The sequence below is a fragment of the Balaenoptera acutorostrata genome, chromosome 7, assembly GCF_949987535.1.
Source record: "Balaenoptera acutorostrata chromosome 7, mBalAcu1.1, whole genome shotgun sequence".
NCBI lineage: Eukaryota > Metazoa > Chordata > Mammalia > Artiodactyla > Balaenopteridae > Balaenoptera > Balaenoptera acutorostrata.
This window is the reverse complement of record NC_080070.1, coordinates 72,642,358-72,667,241: the sequence shown is the minus strand read 5'-3', so window position 1 is coordinate 72,667,241 and position 24,884 is coordinate 72,642,358. Positions and strand designations below refer to the sequence as shown.

The window sequence follows — 24,884 nt, the reverse complement described above, 5'->3', positions numbered from 1 at the left end:
GGTTTTCCTGCCTATTTCAAATCTTGCACATAATTGATAGAATGGTTTAACTTGAACATTCCATATGCTTCTCACAATCTACCTTTTAAAAACAACCTTCAGTGGCTTCCCCATGGGACACTGTTTCTTGCTTCAGTGCCTACTCCTTTTGTCTTCTCTTTATCAGTTGCCCTCTTCTTCACCTGGCTGTGTCCTGTTTTCCTCTAAAATTAATCTTAGGTGTTACCTTTTTCAGGATGCTTCCTCTGATTTGCCGCCCCTCCTCCCCTTCAGGCTGGGTCAGATTACCTGCTCCTTCTTTTTAGTGCCTTGTAATAGCTGATGCATGTCTATCATTTTTCTTACTCTATTGTTTTATAATTTTATATGTAATTCTCTTCCTCCACAAGATTGTGAGCTTCTTGAGGCCCAGAACAATCCTTTACTTGCAGAGCCTGGCTATAGGGGGCACATGCTAGACTTTAATAAATGTTTGACCAATGAATGAAAGAAGTTTCTAGTTTAGAAAAAGCAGATATTCATAAATAATTACTATAGAACTTTAAATAGTGCAGTGGAGGCAGAGAATGCAAGGACTGAACATTGTATCTGGGAAGAGGGAGAGGTGCCTATGAGGGAAGACTCGCTTTATGGAAGATATAAACTTGATCTGGTTCTTGAAGGGAACTTGGTAGAGATTTTGCTAGAGCGGAAAGGTGATCCATCCTAGAGAACAAAAGCAAGAGAACAGGTCCTACTCAAGAAAAAGCCAGGTATTTCAGAATCTTTTTTCAAAAGTCATTTTGGTAGTGAGGAGGATGTAACAGAGGAGAGGCAGGAATTGTAGTCTTGCAGTCTTGCAGGCTGTAATGAAGGTCTTGTATAAGGCTTTGGTGGTGAGGAGGGCCCCAAGAGATATTTAAGATGTAAAATATAACTAATTAGTTGGATGTGAGAGTTCTAAGAGGACAGTTCAAGGTAACTCTTACGACTTCTCTTTTCAGTGATTGGATAGGCAGTGATGCCTCCTTTTAATTAATTAATTAATTAATTATTTTTAATACATCTCTATTGTAGTATACTTGCTTCACAATACTGTGTTAGTTTCTGTTGTACAACAAAGTGCATCAGCCATCTGCATACATATATCCCCATATCCCTCCCTCTTGAGCCTCCCTCCCACCTTCCCTATCCCACCCCTCTAGGTGGTCACAAAGCACCAAGCTGATCTCCCTGTGCTATGCAGCTGCTTCCCACTAGCTATCTATCTTACATTTGGTAGTGTATATACGTCGATGCTACTCTTACCAGCTTCCCCCTGCCCCATCCTGTGTCCTCAAGTCCATTCTCTATGTCGACGTCTCCTCCTTTTAATTTAAATGAGGGAATATAGGAAATTGGGGTATGGAATGAGTTTAATTTTAGACATGATGAGTTTGAGGTACCCATGAGAAATTCAGGCAGAAGCGTTCAGTATGCTGTTGAATATAAGTGTTAGAAATTCAGGAGGTATATCTGGGCTGGAGGCACAGTTTTGGAAGTCATGGTACGTATGAGGTAGTTAAAAGTGGTAGATTAGAAAACAAGATTACTCAGGGATTGCATATATAGTAAGACTGTAGGAGAGTGAAAACAGAATCCTGGGCATTGCAGGCTTTCTTCTGCTTAAAGATAATCTGGTATACTTGCAAAGCAGTAGAAATTTTCTTTGATCTCTTTAATTTCCTTTTATTCTTTCCCACTTTAACAGATTTCAGAAATTTCCCCTTTGCAGCCCCTATTTGTTCCTTCCATTCTTTACTCCACTGGATTCTTCTTGAGGCTATTAGTTTATTCCTCTTTGAAGTGTCTGTTGTCAGACTAAACTAGGGAAAAGGAAACGCTTAATGTGAATTCACATCTCTTCATGAAATGGGGATATGTATTTCTAACTTTACTTCCACTAAGAAATAGGTTGTCTGCCATTTTTTAAACATATTACTTTCTTGGTTTATCTTTTGTTTTTCCTCTTCTGATAGTAACATAGATACAGGTAAATATTTTGCTTCTTTCATTAAAACAACTGTAAAGTTATGGTGATAAATCACATCTTGGACTCACATCAGGTACACCTTACAGCAAATTTTGGGACTGTGGCACTACCGAGGAGTTTGTGGCTCATTTTCATGGGGATTGTTGCCACTCAGCTTCATTCCATTATTGCCTTGCAGGGAGGTGATTCCACTGATGCCAGATTTTTCTGTTTTTCAAGAAAAGTCAGAAATCCTGATTTTTTTTTTTTTTTAAAGGATTTTCTTATTTATTTATTTATTTATTTATTTATTCCTGGCTGTGCTGGGTCTTCGGTTCGTGCGAGGGCTTTCTCCAGTTGCGGCAAGCGGGGGCCACTCTTCATCGCGGTGCGGGGACCGCTCTTCATCGCGGTGCGCGGGCCTTTCTCTATCGCGGCCCCTCCCGTCGCGGGGCACAGGCTCCAGACGCGCAGGCTCAGCAATTGTGGCTCACGGGCCCAGCTGCTCCGTGGCATGTGGGATCTTCCCAGACCAGGGCTCGAACCCGTGTCCCCTGCATTAGCAGGCAGATTCTCAACCACTGCGCCACCAGGGAAGCCCAGAAATCCTGATTTTTAATGTGATTTTTAAAAAATGTTTATTCAGAATTAAAAAAAATACTATGCTGGCAGTTTTTGATCCCTTTCTCAAACATTAAATTCTTTGTAACAAAGACCAACCATCATCACCTACTGAGATATTTGAGGTGTGTTTGGTTCTATTGCATACTAGGGTAGGAGAGGAAACTTGACTTGGAAGCCTCAGAAGACTGTAGTGGAAAAGGAGACAGGCTCAATCTCTTGATTTGGACGATTGAGTAATAAAGGGTCATGAAATCAGATGGGCTGACTCCTATCCCATCTGCAGTAAGTATTCTGGTAATGAATCCTCCCTATCTTCAGTTCCTTATTTGCTGAGGTTTTGATCCTGAGCACCATGATCAGTGACTTGAAACTGGAGTGTTTAGTTAGGGAGGATATTTTTCTATTATTTTATCATGCATATTTAAGTACAAAATTAAACACACACACCCACCCCCATCCCCACACCCAGCTTTGGTGTTTTGCCACCAGAATGTAACCCATGTGAAGAATAATGTTTCTGTCACTTGGTGGGTTTCAAGTTCTGAACACCTGATTTACTGAATGTACTCAAAGTATAATTTGTTAGGGCTTACTGTATTTATTTATTTTTGTTGAGTCAAAGAATTTTTATAGAAAATCTCCTCATTCCATAGGAAAATCAGGGAGATATGTTGGAACTGACCTTTGGATTTTCTGTTTGTTCTCCATGGGAGGGAAAAGTAATGATTCCTGCAAGTGGAACTTTCATAGTTTTGAGTGTGCATGTTCCCTTTTAGCAACAGCTTTCCCTTGTAAATAAATTCCATTTGTTTAAAAATTAGATCTCACAAGTAAAAATTATATTTAAAATACGGTGCCACAAAATGTTAGAATTTGATTGTTGATTCTTGATCTAATTGGCTTTTGACCACACTAGATTAGATTATGAGAGGAATTCATACACTAGGTATCCTGAATAAAGACAGTGTGATTTTCTTTGGGAGGAGGGGAGTCTAGGTGGAGGTAGTTGAAGTATGTGCTAATGTATTATGTCAACTAAAATTCTGATCATCAAACAATTTTCCTTAATTACATGATGGCATATTTTGTGTATGTTTATAGTTTCTCTTAAGGTTTTCTGTATCAGAGGTGTTGACCTCTTGTTTCCTGTTCTAAGATGAGAGATTATGAAATCTATGAAATGAATCTAAATAGTTAATTTTTTTTTAAATGACACATTTTTAAAAAAAATTTATTTTATTTTTAAAAATTTTTGGCTGCATCGGGTCTTCGTTGCTGCACACGGGCTTTGTCTAGTTGCAGAGAGTGGGGGCTACTCTTTGTTGCGGTGTGTGGGCTTCTCATTGCGGTGGCTTCTCTTGTTGTGGAGCAGGGGCTCTAGGTTTGTGGGCTTCAGTAGTTGTGGCACACGGACTCAGTAGTTGTGGCTCGTGGGCTCTAGAGCATAGGCTCAGTAGTTGTGGCGCACTGGCTTAGTTGCTCCATGGCATGTGGGATCTTCCCGGACCAGGGCTCGAACCCGTGTCCCGTGCATTGGCAGGTGGATTCTTAACCACTGCGCCACCAAGGAAGCCCCTAAATAGTTAATTTTAACATTATGTAAAAATAGGTTTCTTTACATTTTAATAAAGTTGAATGAATTTTGAGCAGTTTGACGATTCAGTTTCATACTTTTGTGCATTGATAATGACTATGATGGTGTATCAGTTTATTATAATTCATGACTGGTGCTGTCTTATCATTCTCTCCTGTTGTAAAATCATCTTGTATTTGTGATTATATGTAGTTTTTTTTAAAAAATTAATTAATTAATTTATTATTTATTTTTGGCTGTGTTGGGTCTTCGCTTCTGTGCCAGGGCTTTCTCTAGTTGCGGCGAGCGGGGGCCACTCCTCATGGCGGTGCGCGGACTTCTCACTATCGCTGCCTCTCTTGTTGCGGAGCACAGGCTCCAGACGCGCAGGCTCAGCAATTGTGGCTCACGGGCCTAGTTGCTCCGCGGCATGTGGGATCTTCCCAGACCAGGGCTCGAACCCGTGTCCCCTGCATTGGCAGGCGGATTCTCAACCACTGCGCCACCAGGGAAGCCCTATATGTAGTTTTTTTAAAGACTTTTTTAAAAGAGCAGTTTTAGATTTATAACAAAATTAAAAGGAAAGTACAGAGAAAGTACAGAGAAGCTTCTAATTTTAATGAAGTCCAGCTTATCAATTATTTTTTTTTTCATGGATTATGTCTGGTGTTATATCTAAAAATGCATCACCATACCCAAAGTTGCCTAGGTTTTCTCCTGTTTTCTTCTGGAGTTTTATAGTTTTATGTTTTACATTTAGGTCTGTGTCCATTTTGAGTTAATTTTTGTGAAAGGTATAAGATCCGTTTCTTAGATTAATTTTTTTCTTTGTGGATGTCTGTGACAGCACCATTTGTTGAAAAGATTGTCTTTGGTTATGTGTAGTTTTTGGAAACTCTTGAATAGTGCATTTATCTCTCACAACTTACTTTGTTGCCATTTATAAATGGAATCTTTAAATATATTTACACATAAAAGTATAAATAGCCTTGAGCATTGGGCTTAAAAGTTCAGTAAACAAATTATATTCTCTGTCCTACTTTTGAATGAAAGAGTACTTCCCCTGTGGCACACTCTTATGTAGCGTTAGCAGTTGTGAATCTTTGTTCACTTGGAATTTTTATTTTTGGAAATTAACAAAATTTCAGTAAATCAAGTGAGTAATTTTGGGTAATACCATTTTGATGGAAAGAAGTGGGTAACTGAAAAGAAAAGAGATTGATTTTTCTTGTTCAACTGCAAAACTGCCTTTGGAAACCAGTTTTAAAGGAGTGTCAGTACTGTTTAAGCTCTGGAGGATTTATCTTTTTTGTATTCCTAAACACTTTGTAACTTTTTATTATGGCACTTACCACATTTGTGTTATCATTACATGTGTATTTTACCTTTTTAGTTTATGAGCGTTTTGAGGGCAGAAACTGCCTGATTCATCTTTGTATAACTAAGGCCCAATACATGGTTATCTAATTATTATAGGATCAGTGTAACCCCTCCAAATAATTATTTTGAAAGGCAGTAATTCTTATATAAAATAAATACATAACCCACACATAAAATAGGATATTAAAGCTCATTTCTCACAGTAGTTCCATATTTAAAAGAATCTTTTTCTTAATTGAATAGCCAAGTGTATATTGTTCTACTATCAACTAATCACAGGAAATTTTTAATCCCAGTTTAATTCTCTGGGCTGTGAACATGTAGCATGTTTGTGCACTGTTTATTTCCTGCATTGGTTCCTTAAGAAATGCAAGTGCATTTACCATGTAAGTGAATTTTGTGATTATTTGTGTGTGTTTTAAAAAACATTTTTAGTGAAAAATTTTGAACATTAAAAGTAGAAGGATTAGTATAATGAACTTTCTCTGTCATGCCCAGCTTAGACATTTACCAACTCATGGCTAATTATATTTTGTCTATATCCTTTTTCACTTTTCCTCTACTGTCCACTTCCAGAATTATTTTGAAGCATATTCCAGATATGTGATTTCATCTTTAAATATTTCATCATGCATCTCTAAAACATAAGGGTTCTTTTTGTTATAACATAATAGCTGGTACCATTCATTATTTAAGTTAAAAGATAAGCAGTAACTTGTTAATGTCATTAAATATTCAGAAGATGTTTAGAATTACCCAGTTTCTCTTCCTTCTTTCCCTCCTCATTCTTCTTCTCCTTTTTCCACTGTATTTTTGTTAAAAATCAAGTTGAATAAGCTCTACATATTGCAGTTTTAACCCACAGGTTCTCCTCAACCTTCCTCTTCCCTCCTTCTCTTTATTTTTTTTTCCCTTTGCCCTTTATTTGTTGAAGGAATTGGGTCTTTTGCCCTTTAGTGTTTCTCACAGTCTGAAGTTTGTTGAGTTCATCTCCATGATGTAACATTTTCTCAGTCTTCTGCTTTTCCTCAGTCAGATTCAGGTTTGAGTCCCCCCACCCCACCCCACCAAACTCTTTGATAGGTGGCGATGTGTATTTTTATTTCAAGAGGCATGTAATGTCTGGTTCACATTCTCTCTCTCTCTTTCATCCTCTCTCTCTCTTTTATCCTCTCTCTCTCTGCCCCCCCCCCCATCCCTCCCTTGCACGTGTTAGACTGGTAGATCCCTAAATATGTTAGGGATTGCAATATGGCAATATTCTGTCGTTTCTTCTTATATGGATTTTTTCCTTAAAGAGAAACCGATTTTTCATCAACTCTCTGATTACCCTGATAAATGCCTAATTCTCTACCACTTTTCAAAAAGAGTTGGTTCTTTAGAACCCTTCAAAGGTGATCAGTGAAATTTAAAAATATTTCTATGATTTCATGAACTCAAATATTTGAAGTGCTTCAGTACATTGCAGTTGTTAGTGTTACTGATTCCATCTTTAGCCAGGTGAAGCCTCTTCAGGTTGTCTGCTGAGTTTTGACATATTCTTAGTAATCTTTGGTAGCTTTTTGGTATGGCAAAATGTTCCAGACCCATCTTAAACTCATTTCCTGCTCCAGACTTGGAATCACCCATTCCTCCAATAGCCCTAGTTCGTTTTAGTGGAACTATCAACACTATTTTTTACTGAAGCAATGATTCATAGTAAAATTACTATATTGTAAAATCATTTGATTTGCTTTCTTTATGTGGTTATTCCACATTGTTAGTATATACAGTTAGATTTTTAAATTTCACTTTGCTTTTGAATTTTAGAAATTGCTTTTGAAATTCTTTTTATATGTAAAATATTTATACTGATACAAAGTCAGATCTACAGAGCAAGGTATTTTCACAGCGTCTCGTTCTTATCCCTGTCCCCTTTATCCCATTTTCTCCATTCCTTATAGATCGTCATTTAAAAAAATTTCTGTGTATCCTTATATTTAAAAAATATAAGCAAATGTTTATAAATTTATAACTCTCCCCCTCCCTTTCTTAGATGAATGATAGCTATACATGCTTTCTTCTACTGGTATGTAATTGAATTAAAAAAATAATCAGGCTAAGTATGCTGATACAAAAAAATTTGTTCAAAATGCCCAGGATTGGTATTTTTTTTCTGATATCTTGATGGATTCTTTTAGTTCACATAATTAGAAATTTAGCTGTCTTATTCTTTGGTAGCTTTAAAAATTTTGCTTTAATCAGTTATTTTTAAGGGAATACTTTTCCTTTTTGTATGTTATCTGTATATACATATACATGTATACATACATATGTATTTAAGAATGAGACTGATATATATGTAAATTAAAAATAGACATTTATCTGTCAAATGGAAACATTTATAAGGAAAATAATCTATTTTATTTCTCTTTTTTTTTTAAAACATCTTTATTGGAGTATAATTGCTTTACAATGGTGTGTTAGTTTCTGCTTTATAACAAAGTGAATCAGCTCTACATATACATATATCCTGATATCTCCTCCCTCTTGCGTCTCCTTCCCATCCTCCCTATCCCATCCCTCTAGGTTAAACGTTTGTTTTAAAAAGTCTTTGCTATGATTTCTTGCAGTTTTTAAATTATTATTATTTTAATTTTAGTTTATTTTTTATTTATTTTTGGCTGGGCTGGGTCTTCGTTGCTGTGCGTGGGCTTTTAGTTGTGGAGAACGGGGGCTACTCTTTGTTGCGGTGTGTGGGCTTCTCATTGCGGTGGCTTCTCTTGCTGCGGAGCACGGGCTCTAGGTGCGTGGGCTTCAGTAGTTGCAGCATGTGGGCTCGGTAGTTGTGGCTTACGGGCTCTAGAGCACAGTCTCAGTAGTTGTGGCACTTGGGCTTAGTTGCTCCGTGGCATGTGGGATCTTCCGAGACCAGGGATCGAACCTGTGTCCCCTGCATTGGCAGGCAGATTCTTATCCACTGTGCCACCAGGGAAGCCCTGCAGTTATTTATTATTAAGGCACAAAAACATTATAACTAGAAAAATACAGCTTCTAAAAAGCACCTTTGATTAATTTGTTTCAGCTTTGTGTATCTACTGGACCTTATATCGGTAATTCAGGAAACCTTGTTAACGTGGTTTTGCAGTTGGAGGCTTTGAGTCTACTAGAATACTGTCAGGACTGTTCTTTGCTACACTGCTCCATCCACATTTTAAATACTTTTATTATTCTTTCTGTATAAGGGAAAGCATTCAGTGAATACAGTCCTTTGTTTTTTCAGTACTGTAATTTCTTTTAGACTCTAATTCCAGTGATCCCCAATGTATGGGCTGTGGGCTGGGGAGGGGTTGTGCAGCCAAACTTAGTTTGTATCCTGAAAAAACAAATGCATATGAATGTACCTGCTGTTGTTTCAGACTGTATAGTTATTTTGTAATTGATGGTATCTAGTTTAAAAAACACTGAAATAATCGTAGCTTTTTTTGTTTTCTTGTATTTTCTTCATCATTGGATGCTAGAAGTCCTAATTATGTAGTAGTCTATGATCTTTTATAACTACTGCTCTAATAAAACATTGAAGGGTTTGTTAAAGTAGTTACCTACATATGTGTACATAATTAATTCTTGAAAATATATAAAAGTTGAACAATAGATTTCTGTTTTAAGGGAGAGAGTTCTGTTACCAAAGAACTAAAAATACATGGGGCTGGTGTATATGTGTGTATATAACCTAATTATTCTGGGCACCCCTGGTTGGGAGAGAGAGGATCATCTCCACAGGTATCCAGTGGCCATTATCTTTGCCAGCTGGGCAGTTAGCCATCTTGGAGACAAGGCCCTCTATCCCTCCTGGCTCAACAGCTGGATTGAAAATGTGCACCATATCATGCTAGTCTTTAATCATCCTCACAAGGATATACTAGGTATCTTAAATACACGGGAGTGGAAGGGGATCTTCATTTCCGTGTCCCAGGAGTATGAAAAGAGGGCTTTGGGGACCAACTTAGCTAAATGTGCTGATGATCCCTGTGTGGCTTCCTCCCTGAAAGGCAAGTCGTGATGTAGGCCGGTGTAGGCTATGTTGAGACGGTCAAAGGTATGGTATTTCTGTACATCAGTCCTGTGGGAGAAAAAGGGCCAAGGTCTTGGGAGGTTTTTTTTTTTTTTGGAGGTTGGGGGCTTGGTACGGGTTGTGCTGGTAGGAATGTATAACTCTGCCTAAAGTTCTTAGGTGGGAGTGAGGGGCAGGACTTAAATTTAGCGTTCTTTTCTCTTTCACTTTCCCTTCACCTTTTCCTTTTCTTGCCCTTTCCCCTTTTCTCTCTTTTCTCCCCTACCTTCTCTTTCCATTCCCTCCCTTATTTAATTTCTCTAGTTAGTAAATTGATTAATTAGTTCTGTATTTAGTGAGCAGCTTCTTTGTGGCAGGCCTTGGTTAAATTATTATGTAATGTTGAATGAGCCAAAATTCTGTGTCAGGAGCACATTCTATTGAAATTGCTTGGAGAAGAACTTCCAATTTATTATAGGTGGGATAAGGTGGAAGGAAAACAATCTATAGTTTCAATAAGGTGACTGTTCTTATGGGTACTTTTTGTTGTTGTTGAATTCTTTTATATAGTTTCTGTGATCCAAGTTGGCACTGAAGTAACATCAGCTTTAAGATTCTCAGCCCTATCTGGCTGCCCTATGCCATGTAATGTGTTGAGACATATCAGGTGAATATAACTGAGAGTGGCTGACTCACTCTAGTAAGACTCTTATGAGAGTCCAAGGTCCGTTCTCTGGGAGCTCTGACAATCTCTTCTTCATTTGATCTATTGATATATAAAATAGCTGTTTGCACTTAGCCCCACTCTCCACATGTAGCCAGGAGAGTCTGTGCCTAGCTCTGCATCCAAGTTACTTAATCAGTCTGCTTTAGATAGACTTGACTTGAGAGATGGTCTCACAGCTCAGCTCCTTCATTGTGCTAGTGTGAATTCTGGATCAAAGAGTGGTTAGTGATTTTGCAGTGGTTACACAGAACATTAGTGGCAAACTGGAACCTGTAATTTCTGATTCTGTGTTTTTAGTACTGTATTCTGCTACCTTTCCTATCATATTGGGGTGTCCAAAAAGTACCTTCGGTTTTTAAGTAAAAAGACACATTTTTCATTTTCACGAAGAACTTTATTGAACAGCATATTCACCCTTTTGTTCCACTACGTTCTGCCATTTTTCAGGCAACTTCATAATTCCGTCTTCCCAGCACTTTTTATCTTTTTGAGCAAAGAACTGTTCCAGGTGCCTTTTACAGTCTTCCAGGGAATTGAAATTTTTTCCATTAAGAGAATTTTTTAAAGATCTAAATAAATGGAAATCTGAAGGAGCGGATGAATCAGAACTTCCCAGCCAAGCCGTAACAGTTTTTGCCTGGTCATCAAAGAAACGTGCAAAAAAAAAAAAAAAAAGAAAGAAAAGAAACATGCAGTCTTGCGTTATCCTCATGGGAGATTATGCGTTTTCTGTTGACTAATTCTGGATGCTTTTGTCAAATGCTGCTTTCAGGTCGTCTAACTGGGAGCAGTAGTTGTTGGAATTAATCATTCGGTTTTCTGGAAGGAGCTCCTAATAGAGGACTCCCTTCCACTCCCTCCATATACACAACATTGTCTTCTTTAGATGAAGATCCAGCCTTTAGTGTGGTTGGTGGTGGTTCATTTTGCTTGCCCCACGATCTCTTCTGTTCCACATTATTGTACAGTATCCACTTTTCATCGCCTGTCACAATTTGTTTTAAAAACGGAACGTTTTCGTTACGTTCAAGTAGAGAATCGCATGCAGAAATACGGTTAGAAGTTTTCTTTCTCTTAACTTATGTGGCACCCAAACATCAAAGCAATTAACATAACCAAGCTGGTGCAAATGGTTTTCAGTGCTTGATTTGGATATTTTGAGTGTGCCAGCTATCTCCTGCGTGGTATAATGTTGATTGTTCTCAATTAATGTCTTGATCACTGTCAACTTCAACTAGTCTACCCAAGCATGGAGCATTGTCCAGCGAGAAATCTCCAGCACGAAACTGTGCAAACCACTTTTGACCCATTCAGTCAGTCACAGCACTTTCTCCATACACTGCACAAATCTTTATTTGCGTTTCAGTTGTGTTTTTACCTTTCTTGAAATAATAAAACATAATATGCCGGAAGTGTTGCTTTTTTTCTTCCATCTTCAATATTAAAATGGCTACACAAAAATTCAGTTTTTGTAAGTCTTTTTTTAAAATGCATGCTGATAGGACAGCTGTCACATACAATCTAACAAAATTGTTTCGAATGAAGTTAAAGACAGCTAAGTGCTACTGAAGCCATCTTACGGAAAAAACTAAACGAACCTTTTGGCCAACCCAATAAAAGTCTGTGATGAGGATGAAATGAGATAAATGGTAGTATGAATTGATAGGCATAAAATACCACAATGTAAATTATTTCCATTTGCTTTCTACTATCAGGAGGCATTTAAGATTTTTTACATTGTCACTTCTTGATTTTAAGCATCTTGGCAGTAGGAGTCATGTTTTATGTCTTTGTGTGTCCCTCTGCTCAAGGCCAAATGGATACATATAAGAACCAGGGCATGCTAATAAAATTGATACCCTTTGAAACTGAAATTATTTTCATTATATATAGATAAACTGATTGTCTAATAAAAATTATACTTTATATTTATGTACTTGATACTCAAACCAGGAATTTATTACATTCATTACAAGTAGTGTTCTTACTAATTTCTTGGGAGGCATATTAAGCTGATGAATATTTAAATAAAAGAAAGCACTCATTTATGATTTTAACATTTTTTTTCTTATTGTGAGTTTTAATTTCAGGCAGTTGTCAGCTGACAAATTTTAAGGTTCATTAAGGAGTCAGGATCTGAATGGGATCAAATCCCACTCTTACACTAACTGTGTGACCTTGGGCCATTTTTAAAAAAGCTTCTCTGCATTTTAGTTTCTGTGTTGTTAAACTAGGGATAATAATAACGATTAAGCTAAAATTGACCCCTAGACCATGGGCTTATTTACTCCCCAAAAAACCACGTAACGTAGGTGAGGAAATGAAGGCATGGAGTGGTTACACAGCTAATAAATAGTAAAGGTGAGATTTGCACTCAGATAGTTTAACTCCAGGGTTCATATTTTTTGAGCACTATGCTGTATTACCTTCTTGATTACTTCATAAGTTGTTCTGAGGAGTAAATGAGATAGGTATGTAGAATACTTGGTACAATTTTGATTTTCAGAGGTTTTGGCTTCCGGAATTGTAAGGTTTTGTGGACCTAGAGGCTAATTTAGGAGAATTATAAATATATAATTGTCCTTAGTTCTGAACAGTTCTGGTAGCTTATTAGAAATAAAAGTATCACAGACCCCACCCCAGATATAACGGATCAGAATCTGCATTTTAAGAACCTGCATTTAAGATTCTTAAAGTTTGAGAAGTACTGCAGTAGATGATCATGAAGTTTTTTTCCATCTCACAGTTGGTGTGTCGGTGATTTTAGGGAACCAGACACATGGATATTTCAGTGTTGATTATTGTGTTTGGAGAAGAAAGTAGTAACATATCAAGTATTATTTTAATGTAAATCACTGTGAAGTGGATTTATTTATATTTTTTGGCTTCCGTTCTGAATTTGTAAAAAGCTTCTGATGTAGTGCAAAATTTTTCTAAATTTTATCATCCTGTATCATCTTAGGAAATAAGTAGAACTCAAAATTTTAAATGGTTTTAGATCAAATGTTCTTCTTAATCTCACCAGTTAAGATTATAATATTAGCCAAATATGTAAATGGGAACACTAAATATAACATGAAACTTTCTTAATTTTGGACAATTCTCTATTCTGATGTTTCATTGAATAGTTTAACATTTGAAGTTAAATATTATGAGATTAACCACAAAACAAATGAGCACCTGACTTGCTTGATTAGAAATGTTTAATTTTATTAGTCCCTGGAATATAGAAATTCCTCTCAAACTTAAAGGAAAGGTTCTTCTCCATAGATTTTTTGTTTTTTCATGTGACAGTAATGTCTGTTTTGTTCACTGTTAAATCACTAGCATCTGGCACGTACATGTTCACAAATATTTGTTGAATGAATAAGAGTTTGTTTTTTGATGATTTTTGCTGCCATTTTCAAATGAGTAAGAAGAGACTTGTAAGATTCTGAAAATTTGAGTTTTTAGACAATTGAGCATCTCCCCATGTTAAATAATTGAGTTAATAATCTTTCCCACATTATATAATTGTGATTATTTTTTGAAAATTTAATTTTTAAATTTCTTTAATTGATAGTCAAACAGTGGGAGCCGTAACACATTTATACAGTTTAGAGCAAACACCTGGTTAAAAAATATAGAACATTTGAGTATTGAGTATTTGAGAAGCCCCCTGTGTATTGTCCTCCAGTTGCATGCTCCCTTCTTTCCTTTATCTCCAGAGGTAGCCATTTTGCTTGGTTTCATTGTTCAAACCTCTGACTAGATCTTTAAACAGTAAGTTGTTTAGCTATGAAAAATGGCTAGCAAGCATAAATATAACTTTGTAAAGAAAGAGTAATATTGCTAATATTAGGTCAAATATCACTGAAGAAGGTAGGCTGGATAAAGTATCTGGGTCATAGTCTGGTCTGAGCTTTCCTGAGAGTTTGTAAGAACTCTTTTCAGGAAAGTCAGTGGAAAAGGTTTTGAATGAATCTTGGGAAATAGCATCTGTTTTTTAGAGTTGGCCATCTGGCGGTACTATAGTGTGGATCAGGTACTGGATGTTCAGCAGAACTATTGTCAGAGGGACTGAAATGTTCTGTACTTTATTCTAAACCACCATGGCCTACTTTCAGCTCTTGGAAAGAAGTCAGGGGAGACCACTTCTGTAGGTGCAGTAGTATCCCCAGCTAATTCAAGGAGGAGTTCATGGAGGCAGGGTAGAAACATCAGTAGGCCTTCTGTCCTCTGGTTAAAAAGATGTGGCCAGGATGAGGAAAAGTAATAAAAATACAAATGAACAAGAGTTGTGTAAGCCTTATATAGAAGAAATTTTTAAAAAACCTTCACTGAGGGACATAAAAGAAGATATGAATAAATGGAAAAATATTATTTGGGGGTAGGAAGACTATTATAAATTTTCCTTAAATCTTATCTAAGATTTCTGTTCATGTGTCACTTAATCATTGAAAGCTTCTTAGATCAACCACATACAATTGCTTTATTTTTCTCTATAGCATTTATCCCCATCTGATATATATTTACTTATTTATATGTCTTTTTTCCTTTTCTGGAACGTAAACTTACGAAGGTATGTAAATTCATGAGGGTGTGCTTGTTGTTCTTCCCTTACTAAAATGTAGATTTATGAGGGTATATATATATATTTTTTAAAATTTTATTTATTTATTTATTTATTTATGGCTGTGTTGGGTCTTCGTTTCTCTGCAAGGGCTTTCTCTAGTTGCGGCAAGCGGGGGCCACTCTTCATCGCGGTGCGCGGGCCTTGTTGCGGAGCACAGGCTCCAGACGCGCAGGCTCAGTAGTTGTGGCTCACGGGCCCAGTCGCTCCGCAGCATGTGGGATCTTCCCAGACCAGGGCTCGAACCCGTGTCCCCTGCATTGGCAGGCAGACTCCCAACCACTGCGCCACCAGGGAAGCCCAATGAGGGTATATTTTATTCCTTGTGATATCCCCAGCACTTTGAACTTACAGCACATAGGAAGCAGTCAATGACTGGGAATGAATGAATGAATGAATAAATAAGTAAAACTGTGCTTTCTCTCATAGTCCATAGCACTTATTGTCTATTCCATAGTTTTTTGGTCATTAATTTTGTTCAGTTTAGCATCTTATAATGCTTTCTATTATTTTCTTTTGGTCAGTGTCTAATTGTTTCATTCCTGTAAGACATTCTTCTCTGGGCTTCTTGATGGCAGGAGTGGGACAAATGCATCCTTTGTATACCTCACAGTACAAGGCAAATGGATATAGGAACTTGTTGAACTGAATACATTTATTTATTTCACAATGACTTAAATTGCTAAAATCCAGTTTGCCTTCAACAAAAGGAGTATTTTTAATAGATAATACAGTATAATTCTAAACGAAATAGGGAAATAGGATGGAGAATTTTTAGAGATGTTTTGTTGAACTCGTGGTAAATTTTGGTAACGGGAAGTTGGAAGTTGTGCAGTTATAATTTTACAAATTTCTGCACACAATTTGAGTAAATAAAAATATAATTTTTAGTGAGACATGGGTTTTTTACCTTGAAATTTTAATTTTTAAAAAGTCTCAGGCTGTAGTTTTAAAATGAAATATAAACAAGTACAATCTGTTGTCTACTTAAGCTTTCATACATGCTTTTGCATATATAAATGTATAAATGTTTTTATTATAAATACTTATCACTTTTCATGTCATTCAACAATTTATGTAATTTGTTGTTCATTTATATTGCCAATAGATTGTATTTTTAAATCATTGCTGATATGCTATAAATTTGTTTCTACATATAGATTTTGTATATTGTTTCTGGGAGATAAATTTCCAAGAATGTACTTAACACTTTCAAAAGTAAATATTTTTAAAATTACTGAAACAATACCATGAATGCTTAAAAGGAGAAACATAAACTATGTAAAAGTTTTATTGGTTCTTTTCTAGTTCTTATGGAAAATTATTTATTTATTAAAAAGATTTTTTTCCTGCTTTATTTCAGACCAGTCTGTCCATATGGGGATGGGGAAGCCTTGGCATTGTCCTTTCTCTAATAACGTTTGGACCCTTTGTAATATTTTATTTGGCATTTTATATCCTCTGCTTTGTGGGTGGGTAAGTATTCTCAATGATAATTTTATAATTCATGTCATGTTCAGTTGTTCAAAATGGAAACAAATGACCATGAGACCTCAATAAGAAAAAAAAGTGATCATGAGAAATGGCAGTATGATTTATTTGTGAATGCTATTTTTGCAAATTGTTTTTACCGAAGTTAAAAATAGTAAAATTAAGATACCTATAGAAATAAAAACGATGATGGTTATGATTTGTACCAGCAATATGGGTCATCATCTTCAAAAATAAATTTCAATTTCTGATGATACAAACTTTTTTGTGTAACTTGAAAAGTTTTTTAAGATTTTTTATTCCTTTTGGTGTTATTTCCCCTTTAAGGTTGAAATTTCCTTAACTATAATAATAATAAGATAAATAAGTTAAATTGAGATGACACATCAAGTTTTACAGAGTAGAAGATACTGTTTCATTGATTAGACTTCAGCCACTAATGTTAATTATTATGTTAATATTAATTATTGTGTTAATTATTTCCCTTAGTGAATGCTGTCATTTTGTTCTAGAAAATTGCAACAACCACCTGATTTTGCCGTTTTCTGTTCATGGTTATTTGGTTTACAGTGTTTATGCTTTACCCTGAGTTGATAAAACTTTACAGGAGAGGTTTCAGTCATGATTTATAGCTTCCTATGTAGAACATTTGGTATCAGATATGAATTATATGTAAGAAAATGTATAAACAAGAGAGATGCTTGCTACTTAGATACTCTGAACAAGGTAGTTTAGCTGAAATGAGCATTTTGTTGTTAATGTTTATGTGTGTATGTATATATATGTGTATTTGTGTATATGTATATGTATAATACATTTATGTAATTATTTGTGCAGTGAATACCTATGAGTTCTTTCAAAAAAATCTTTTGAGACCCCAAATATTTGGAGGCATTGTTTGAGCCTATAGGTTTAGAGGACTTAGCTGAATTGAATAGCATATATAAACTGTGGCCTGAGAGAGACTGTATAAGACACTGAAGGGATGGCTTCTGAATATATCTACCACCTGTCACATTTTTCAGGTTATGAGTTTGAAAGTCATGTGTAACCATTTTATAGGGAGGTCATCCACTGATTGTTGAACAAGTGAGAATTAATTTAACTGGGAAGCTACATCAAGGACTATTCATAAAACTGTATTTTATATTAGATTTAGTATTTTCCTTATAATTGCTTGGATACGGTATTATGTACTGAGATAATTAAGAAATAAGCCATAGGAATCAGATAAATGGAGTTCTGAATATCTTTATTGATTATAGAGATGATTGAAGACTTACAGATTTGCGGCCATTGGGGCTTCCTAAATTACCTTCTTTGGTCACAAATTTAGGCCGGAGCTGCATGGTTGCACCCCTCCCCCACGAGGTCGTGGCTGCTTTTATTGATTGGAAAGGAAATGGAGGAGATGGCTCTCTCACAAAGGGAAGGTTTCTTTTATTTCACTAATTGAATAAGCCTTTGGCAAAAGTGAGGAACGATTTCAGAGTATTTTACAGTACTTCAGAAAGGGAAGAAATTGCAGCGTTACAGATGAAGGTAGAGGGGTGAGAATCATTTCTCTTAGACTCAATTGCTCCATATAAAATTTGGGAAAGGGAAAAGGGTGACGAGTCCATTCATTCCAAAGTCCCAGGAACCTTTGTTGTTCCCTTTTTGAGTCTGCTAATTTATTAAGGAATAATTTCAAGAAAGTTTTTGGATATTTGTAAAGTTCTGTGAAATTTTTTAGGTAAGTTGGGATATTGGTAGGGGTGGGAGGGCCACTAAAGACTCTTTAGATAATATTAAGTCACATGGAAGGATCTGAAATTCCAAATTCATGTTATGTCATAAATTGATTTGATATTCTGTTCCGGACTACTGATGTCAGGAAATATAGTGCCACGGTAAGGGGACTTCAGTTTATATACTAACAAGCATCCCAGAATCATCTCAGAGGATTAGTTAATTAAGCATTCCCAGGTTACTCAGTTACAGTCAGTGAGCATCATAATTCCTGAGTCAAAAATCTTTCTAATTTTGGCTCTAATTATGAAGAATGATTGTCCTTTCTTTAATGTAGCTTAATATAGTTTAGTGCCTTATGAATTTTAAGAGCAAAAATAGGCTTTTATATATAATCTTAAATACAGTAGTTACATTTCATATAGCTAAAGATCATTTCTTAGTTTTAGTGGTTTTTTGTTTTTGTTGTGTAAGTTTTAAAGATTTGTTTTTGTTCTTTTTTCTACTTAAAATGCAAGTCAGAGAGGAATTAATGCATTTTCTTATGGAAACTATCTTTTTTTTTTTTTTGGCTAGTAAAACAAGTTTTTGAGTTCTGCAGTTTACCTGTATACAGTGTTGATAATGTATATATTTTGCTTATAGTCAAAGCTAATCCCTTATTTTCTAATATATAGAAACCCTTTGGAAAGAAAACCACTCAGAAGTTTTTGTTTTTTTGAATTTTGGTTTTTTTTTGGTTGTTATTTTGGGATACCTTCAATACCGATACGAGTTATTTAATGGCATTCCGTTATGTTTGGTTATGCAATCATTTGTAGCACCTGTTTTTACTTAAACCTCAAGGCTGAAGCTATTAATTAGGTTCTTTCTAAGATCATACTGTTCCTTAGCTTACTTTACTACTGTCACACTGTGGGCAAAGGTGAACGTTTTATGAGTTTATTTTATGATAATGTTTTTAGAAATGCATTGTTAACTTAATATCAGCATTTTATTGTGTCTAAATATGCTTACAGCTAGGTAAAACTGAAATACAAGACCAACTTGATTCTTAGTAATAATGTCAGATACAACACAGATATGTGAAATTTACTGATAATTCTGAGGCCAGCCTTTTAACAAAGAAACAGAAACAGAATTGATGACATGAGTTGATTTGACTTTATCTGTTTCTCCACCCTCCTCCTTGCTTTTGTGGTGCCTATACTGAAGAGCGGTGAAATGGCAGATAGCCACAAAAAGCAGAGGACCTTGAGAATCCTCCTTTCAATAGCTGAGGCTGACTGTGTTTAATTTTTTACTGTTCCCTTCTTGTCACTGCACTCTTCCTTCCTTCCTTCCTTCCGTCCGTCCATGTTGGGTCTTCATTGTTGCACATGGGGTTTCTCTAGTTGTGGCGAGCGGGGGCTACTCTTTGTTGCAGTGCGTGGGCTTCTCACTGCAGTGGCTTCTTTTGTTGCGGAGCACAGGCTCTAGGGCACTCGGGCTTCAGTAGTTGTGTCACGCGGGCTCAGTAGTTCTGGCACACGGGCTTAGTTGCTCCACGGCATGTGGGATCTTCCCGGACCAGGGATTGAACCTGTGTCCCCTGCATTGGCAGACGGATTCTTAACCACTGCACCACCAGGGAAGTCCCCAACTACACTCTTTCAGTCGCTGTAAGATTACTGTAAATCATTATAAAATTAAAGTTTAATATTCTTTTATGGATTTCCTGTCTACTTAGTAGTGCTTAGATTTATTTGGTAAACTTTAAATGTAGGAAATACTGATAGCATTTAGTCATACAAAGTATTCTAAACCAGTATTTATCTTACCTTGACTCCATAATTGTTTTAAAAATAATAAACTTTTGGGGATATATTTATATTTCTTTTTTAAATTCCAGTCTTATTTTAAACAAATCGTAAGTTGGATCTTTTTTTTCCTGTATAGTCTGTTTATTCTGTATTCATAGTGGCAAGTTATATCTCTCTTTAGTTAGTTAACAGAATTTTATAGAAATGTGTGGTATAGCTATAGATGTACATCTCATTTGTCTTTGTCTTTGGTTATTAGCTTACCTACTTATTTAATGAAGGTTTATTTTTCTAAAGTTTGAAAATGTTGCCTGAGATTCTTTATGAAATATACTGGATGAAAACTCGTAAAGGCATTATTGTATAAATTCACAAAATGTTTATAGTTGTTTTAAACTTCAGAACTTAACAAAATCTGTCAATTCCTTGCCTCATCAAAGTCACAAACTGACTTTTTAGTGAATGGTAAGCCATCAATTAAATCTGAAAAATATATTTGGTAATAAATAGATGTGTTAAATTGTAGTGAAGTTTTGTTTTTGTATCTATAATTAAATTTCTTTCAGGGGTTTTGTGGTTACTCTCCTCTTTGGAAAAACAAACTCAGAGAAGTACCTAGAGCAGTGTGAACACTCATTTCTTCCTCCAACATCAACTGGGATTCCTAAGGTAAGGGTAAAGGAATGTGAAACCTTAAAGTCCTGCTGTATGCAGTGATGATAATGTGATCATCTTTATATGGCTTGGCAGATTTTCCTATAATTCACTAATGCTCACTGTAAATTTATGAGAGACTATCTGATCAGGCTTAGAAAATGCATGTTAGATGTTAAAGGTGAGAATGCAAATTTGAGGAAAAGATAGAAATTTAGGGTCTTTTCCTGCTGTCTTAACTTAGAATTTCAGTGCATCATGTGTATGACTTGTGGAACTGTCAATGAATATACTGTTTTGAATGAAATAAATGCATAGGAACCAGAGGGAGGAAAATGGGCACTTTTTCTTTAACTCATTTGAAAAATAGAGCTTGCAATTAGGCTGTGCAGTTTCTATAATTTTAATAATTCAAGTCCAATTTTATATTATCTTTCATATTCCTATTTTTCTGTTCTTTTTTTTTCAATATTATACTCTATAAATAAAATTGGAATTGCGTACTAGAAGTAGGCTTCAGATTCTCATTGCCTTCAATTATTATTGTGGGATTAGGATGGTTTTTCTTGTATGAAGAGAGGCAAATGGTCTGGAGTTGATGCCAGTAACTGAATTTTACAATTATTAACTTATCCATTATGTGCTAATAAGACTTTCATATTGATAAATAAATACATTTTTTTTCTAATACTGTAACTTTTAAAGTAATCTCTGAAACTTACTTCTGTCTCCCTTTAAAACTCCCTTTAGTGTGTATTCTTTGAGTTTGCTCACAGATCTTTCTGAGGAAATGAACCTTTTTTTTTTTTTTTTTAATTGAGGTATAGTTGACTTACAATGTTGTGTCAATTTCTGCTGTACAGCAGAGTGACTCAGTTATACACATATGTACATTCTTTTTTTAAATATTCTTTTCCATTATGGTTTATCCCAGGAGATTGGATATAGTTCCCTGTGCTATACAGTAGAACCTTGTTGCTTATCCATTCTAAGTGTAATGGTTTGCATCTACTAACCCAAAACTCCCAGTCCACACCCCTCCCTCCCCCACTCCCTCTTGGCAACCACAAATCTGTTCTCTCTGTCTGATTTTGTTTCTGTTTTAGAGATAGGTTCATTTGTGCCATATTGTAGATTGCACATATAAGTGATATCATATACTATTTGTCTTTCTCTTTCTGACTTACTTCATTTATATAATGAAATAATCTCTAGTTGCATCCATGTTGCTGCAAATGGCATTATTTCATTCTTTTTGATGGCTGAGGAGTATTCCATTGTATATATGTACCACATCTTTATCCATTCATCTGTTGATGGACATTTAGGTTGTTTCTGTGTCTTGGCTATAGTGAATAGTGCTGCAGTGAACATAGGGCTGCATGTATGTTTTTGAATTGTAGTTTTGTCTAGGTATATGCCCACGATTGGGATTGCTGGATCATATGGTAACTCTATTTTTAGTTTTCTGAGGAACCTCCATACTGTTTTCCAAAGTGGCTGCACCAACTTTCATTCCTATCAACAGTGTAGGAGGGTTCCATTTTCTCCACGCCCTCTCCAGCATTTGTTATTTGTAGACTTTTTAATAATGGCCATTCTGACTGGTGTAAGGTGGGTGGTACCTCATTGTAGTTTTGATTTGCATTTTTCTAATAATTAGTGATGCTGAGCATCTTTTCATGTGCCTACTGGCCATCTGTGTGTCTTCTTTGGAGAAATCTCTATTAAGGTCTTCTGCCCATTTTTCTATTGGGTTGTTTGTTTTTTTGCCTTTTCTTTTTGAATCATTTCCTAGCCATCCATATTTTCCACTCACTTGAGTGGTACATAGAGAGAATGCAAAATATTTTAAGAATTAAGATCCTAAACAGTAATAGATCATAGTCAAGACTGGTTAAGTTTTTATAATCTATTTTTTAGTATATGGTATAAAAATGGTGATTTTGATTGCTATTTCTAAAATGATTCATAAATATATTTTATGAAAAAATCTTAGAGGTTACATGTGATAACTTGAGGCATATGTTTTTATATGTATTTGTGCTTTGGTTTATATTTTTAATTGAAGAGTGTCTTACTACTTTTGACCCTATTTCCAGGTCACTGGTCTTTCTGAAGACTACAGAGAAAAATTCGTTTTCTTTAGTTGCTAAAAACCATCCCTAAGTAAAATTAATTAAAAATATATTCATTTGGCAGCTGGTATACTGTTTTGGGCTGGGAGGGAGAGGGAGGAAATAGGGGTGTGTTTAATAAAGACAATTATTAATTTGACTCACCTGAAACACTAACTTATGATTTTAAAGTTTCATTGAAATATGGCAATATTATATCTGATATTTTCAATTTCTCACATTCTAAATAATGTTTGCTGATAATTGTTTTTGGTGATAACACAAGATTTTTTTCTGGATGTCTAGTTTTGTTAATTTGAGAAATAGTGTTTGCTTTATACCCAAGTCTCAAGAAATAAGGTTATTTATTAACTGAAGATAATGACAGGGAAGTTACAATGAATATTTAGTTAGAAGTAAACTACAGAGACTTTAAATCAAGAAACTATGTAATAGAATGTTATGGTTTCCTTTCAGTGCTTAGAAGAAATGAAACGGGAAGCCAGGACTATAAAGATCGATAGAAGATTGACAGGTGCCAATATAATTGATGAACCTCTCCAGCAAGTGAGTTTCAGTATGTGGTATTTGAATTCCATATGTTGTGTGCTAGGTGCATTTCTTTTGAAAATGCTAAGGAATAATTTTTGCTATTTGTGTAATATGCTGGAAATTCATTATAAAGCTGTCCTTGAAGTCTGTACGTAAAGATATTGCCTTACTTATGAACTTATTTATAATAAGGTGTTTGCTTAATATGATATTAAAGCCTTTTGGTTGAATTTACATTTAGAAAAAAAAGTTTTTACTGACATCTGATAATGTTTCTAATTATTTTATATATATAGTTAAAATGTTACTCTTCAGCTGATGAACAAGCTTAGTGGTTTGATAAATCAGATGTTTTTCCTACTAGTTTTATTACTTTTTTAAATGGATATTTATGGTTTCATTCAAAAATATTTTAAAAATTAGAATTAAAATTATTCTCCTCCAAAATATTTTTCATCGATTCTTGATTTTGTGATTATTACAAATAATGTATACTTTAAAATTGTAATACTATTTTTTAGATGAGCCCATATTTAGTTTGTCTGATTTGCAAAAACATAATACATTAAACTGTATTATTTGCTATTTATTGGCTAACGGTGCTGTTGGCAGCATCACCGGTATTAGAATTAAGTGAATTATCATTTTTGTAATTTGATTGCAATGAATCTGATGATATTCTCAAAAGAAAACATATTTCCAAGATTATTAGCACCTCTTGACACTATTTTGCATCTCATTCCATCAAACTGATTAAAACTTCATTATGTTATAGCATTGGAAATTTATTTTTTCTGCAGGCTTCATCTTCACTTGAAATTGGGTGGGGCTTGGCCATAGATAATTCTTTAATTTTTTAAAAAATTTGGGCAGTGGATGAATTGGGCTACCAAAATAATTGAAAAATTTTTGAAATGTTTTTTAGTATATTGACGCTTTTTTAATGAAGGCAGTTGTTTACCACTACAATTTAGTATGTAGAGAATAAATATAAATCGCAAATAATCCTTTCAGGTTTTAGTTTGACACTGTTACTTTTTAAATCCTAAAAAATTGTATTTTTTTCCGTATTTTTGTTTTAGGTTATCCAGTTTTCCTTGAGGGATTATGTCCAGTATTGGTATTATACACTAAGTGATGATGAATCTTTTCTTCTTGAAATTAGGCAGGCTCTTCAGAATGCACTCATTCAGTTTGCCACTAGGTAAGGTCACTGCATTGTATTTATGCAGAAAAATTTAAATCTTGTTTGTATCAATAGGGAAAATAACTTTTAAATGGAAGGAGAAAATTGATTATTACAAGGTAAGTAGAATAGTAGATTATTATTGTGGGATAACTCCTAGATTATAGAACTAGAGCCATAAAAACCTTTACTCCTTTACATTTACAGAATGTTTATCTTGACTAATCCCTGTTCTCTTAGTCTGTATGTCCGTTTCTTCCTCAGGGTCCAGTTGTCCAATCATGTGACTGTTCAAAGTCTTTCATGCCACTTAACTGATAATACTTTTTTCCCCTCTTATCCAGATACTCTTGTTCTGTTTTATTTTGTTTTTAGTTGCATATCACTCCTTTATTACACTGTTCTGGAAATA

General features: G+C 35.2%; 1 protein-coding gene across 4 annotated transcripts in view; it reads left to right on the top strand.

Annotated features, from left to right (window-relative positions):
* Window positions 1-24,884, top strand: part of SNX13 (sorting nexin 13) — a 146,827-nt gene that overhangs the window by 27,627 nt on the left and 94,316 nt on the right. For 3 of the 4 annotated variants that reach the window (XM_028164514.2, XM_007164874.3, XM_057549918.1), the window contains 4 exons: window positions 16,303-16,415; window positions 20,530-20,632; window positions 23,212-23,301; window positions 24,369-24,490. In XM_028164514.2, the coding sequence (XP_028020315.2) occupies window positions 16,303-16,415; window positions 20,530-20,632; window positions 23,212-23,301; window positions 24,369-24,490 (428 nt within the window). Of the gene's footprint in view, window positions 1-16,302; window positions 16,416-20,529; window positions 20,633-23,211; window positions 23,302-24,368; window positions 24,496-24,884 lie in introns of those variants that run through there. The other variant, XM_028164516.2, reaches the window with a different exon arrangement.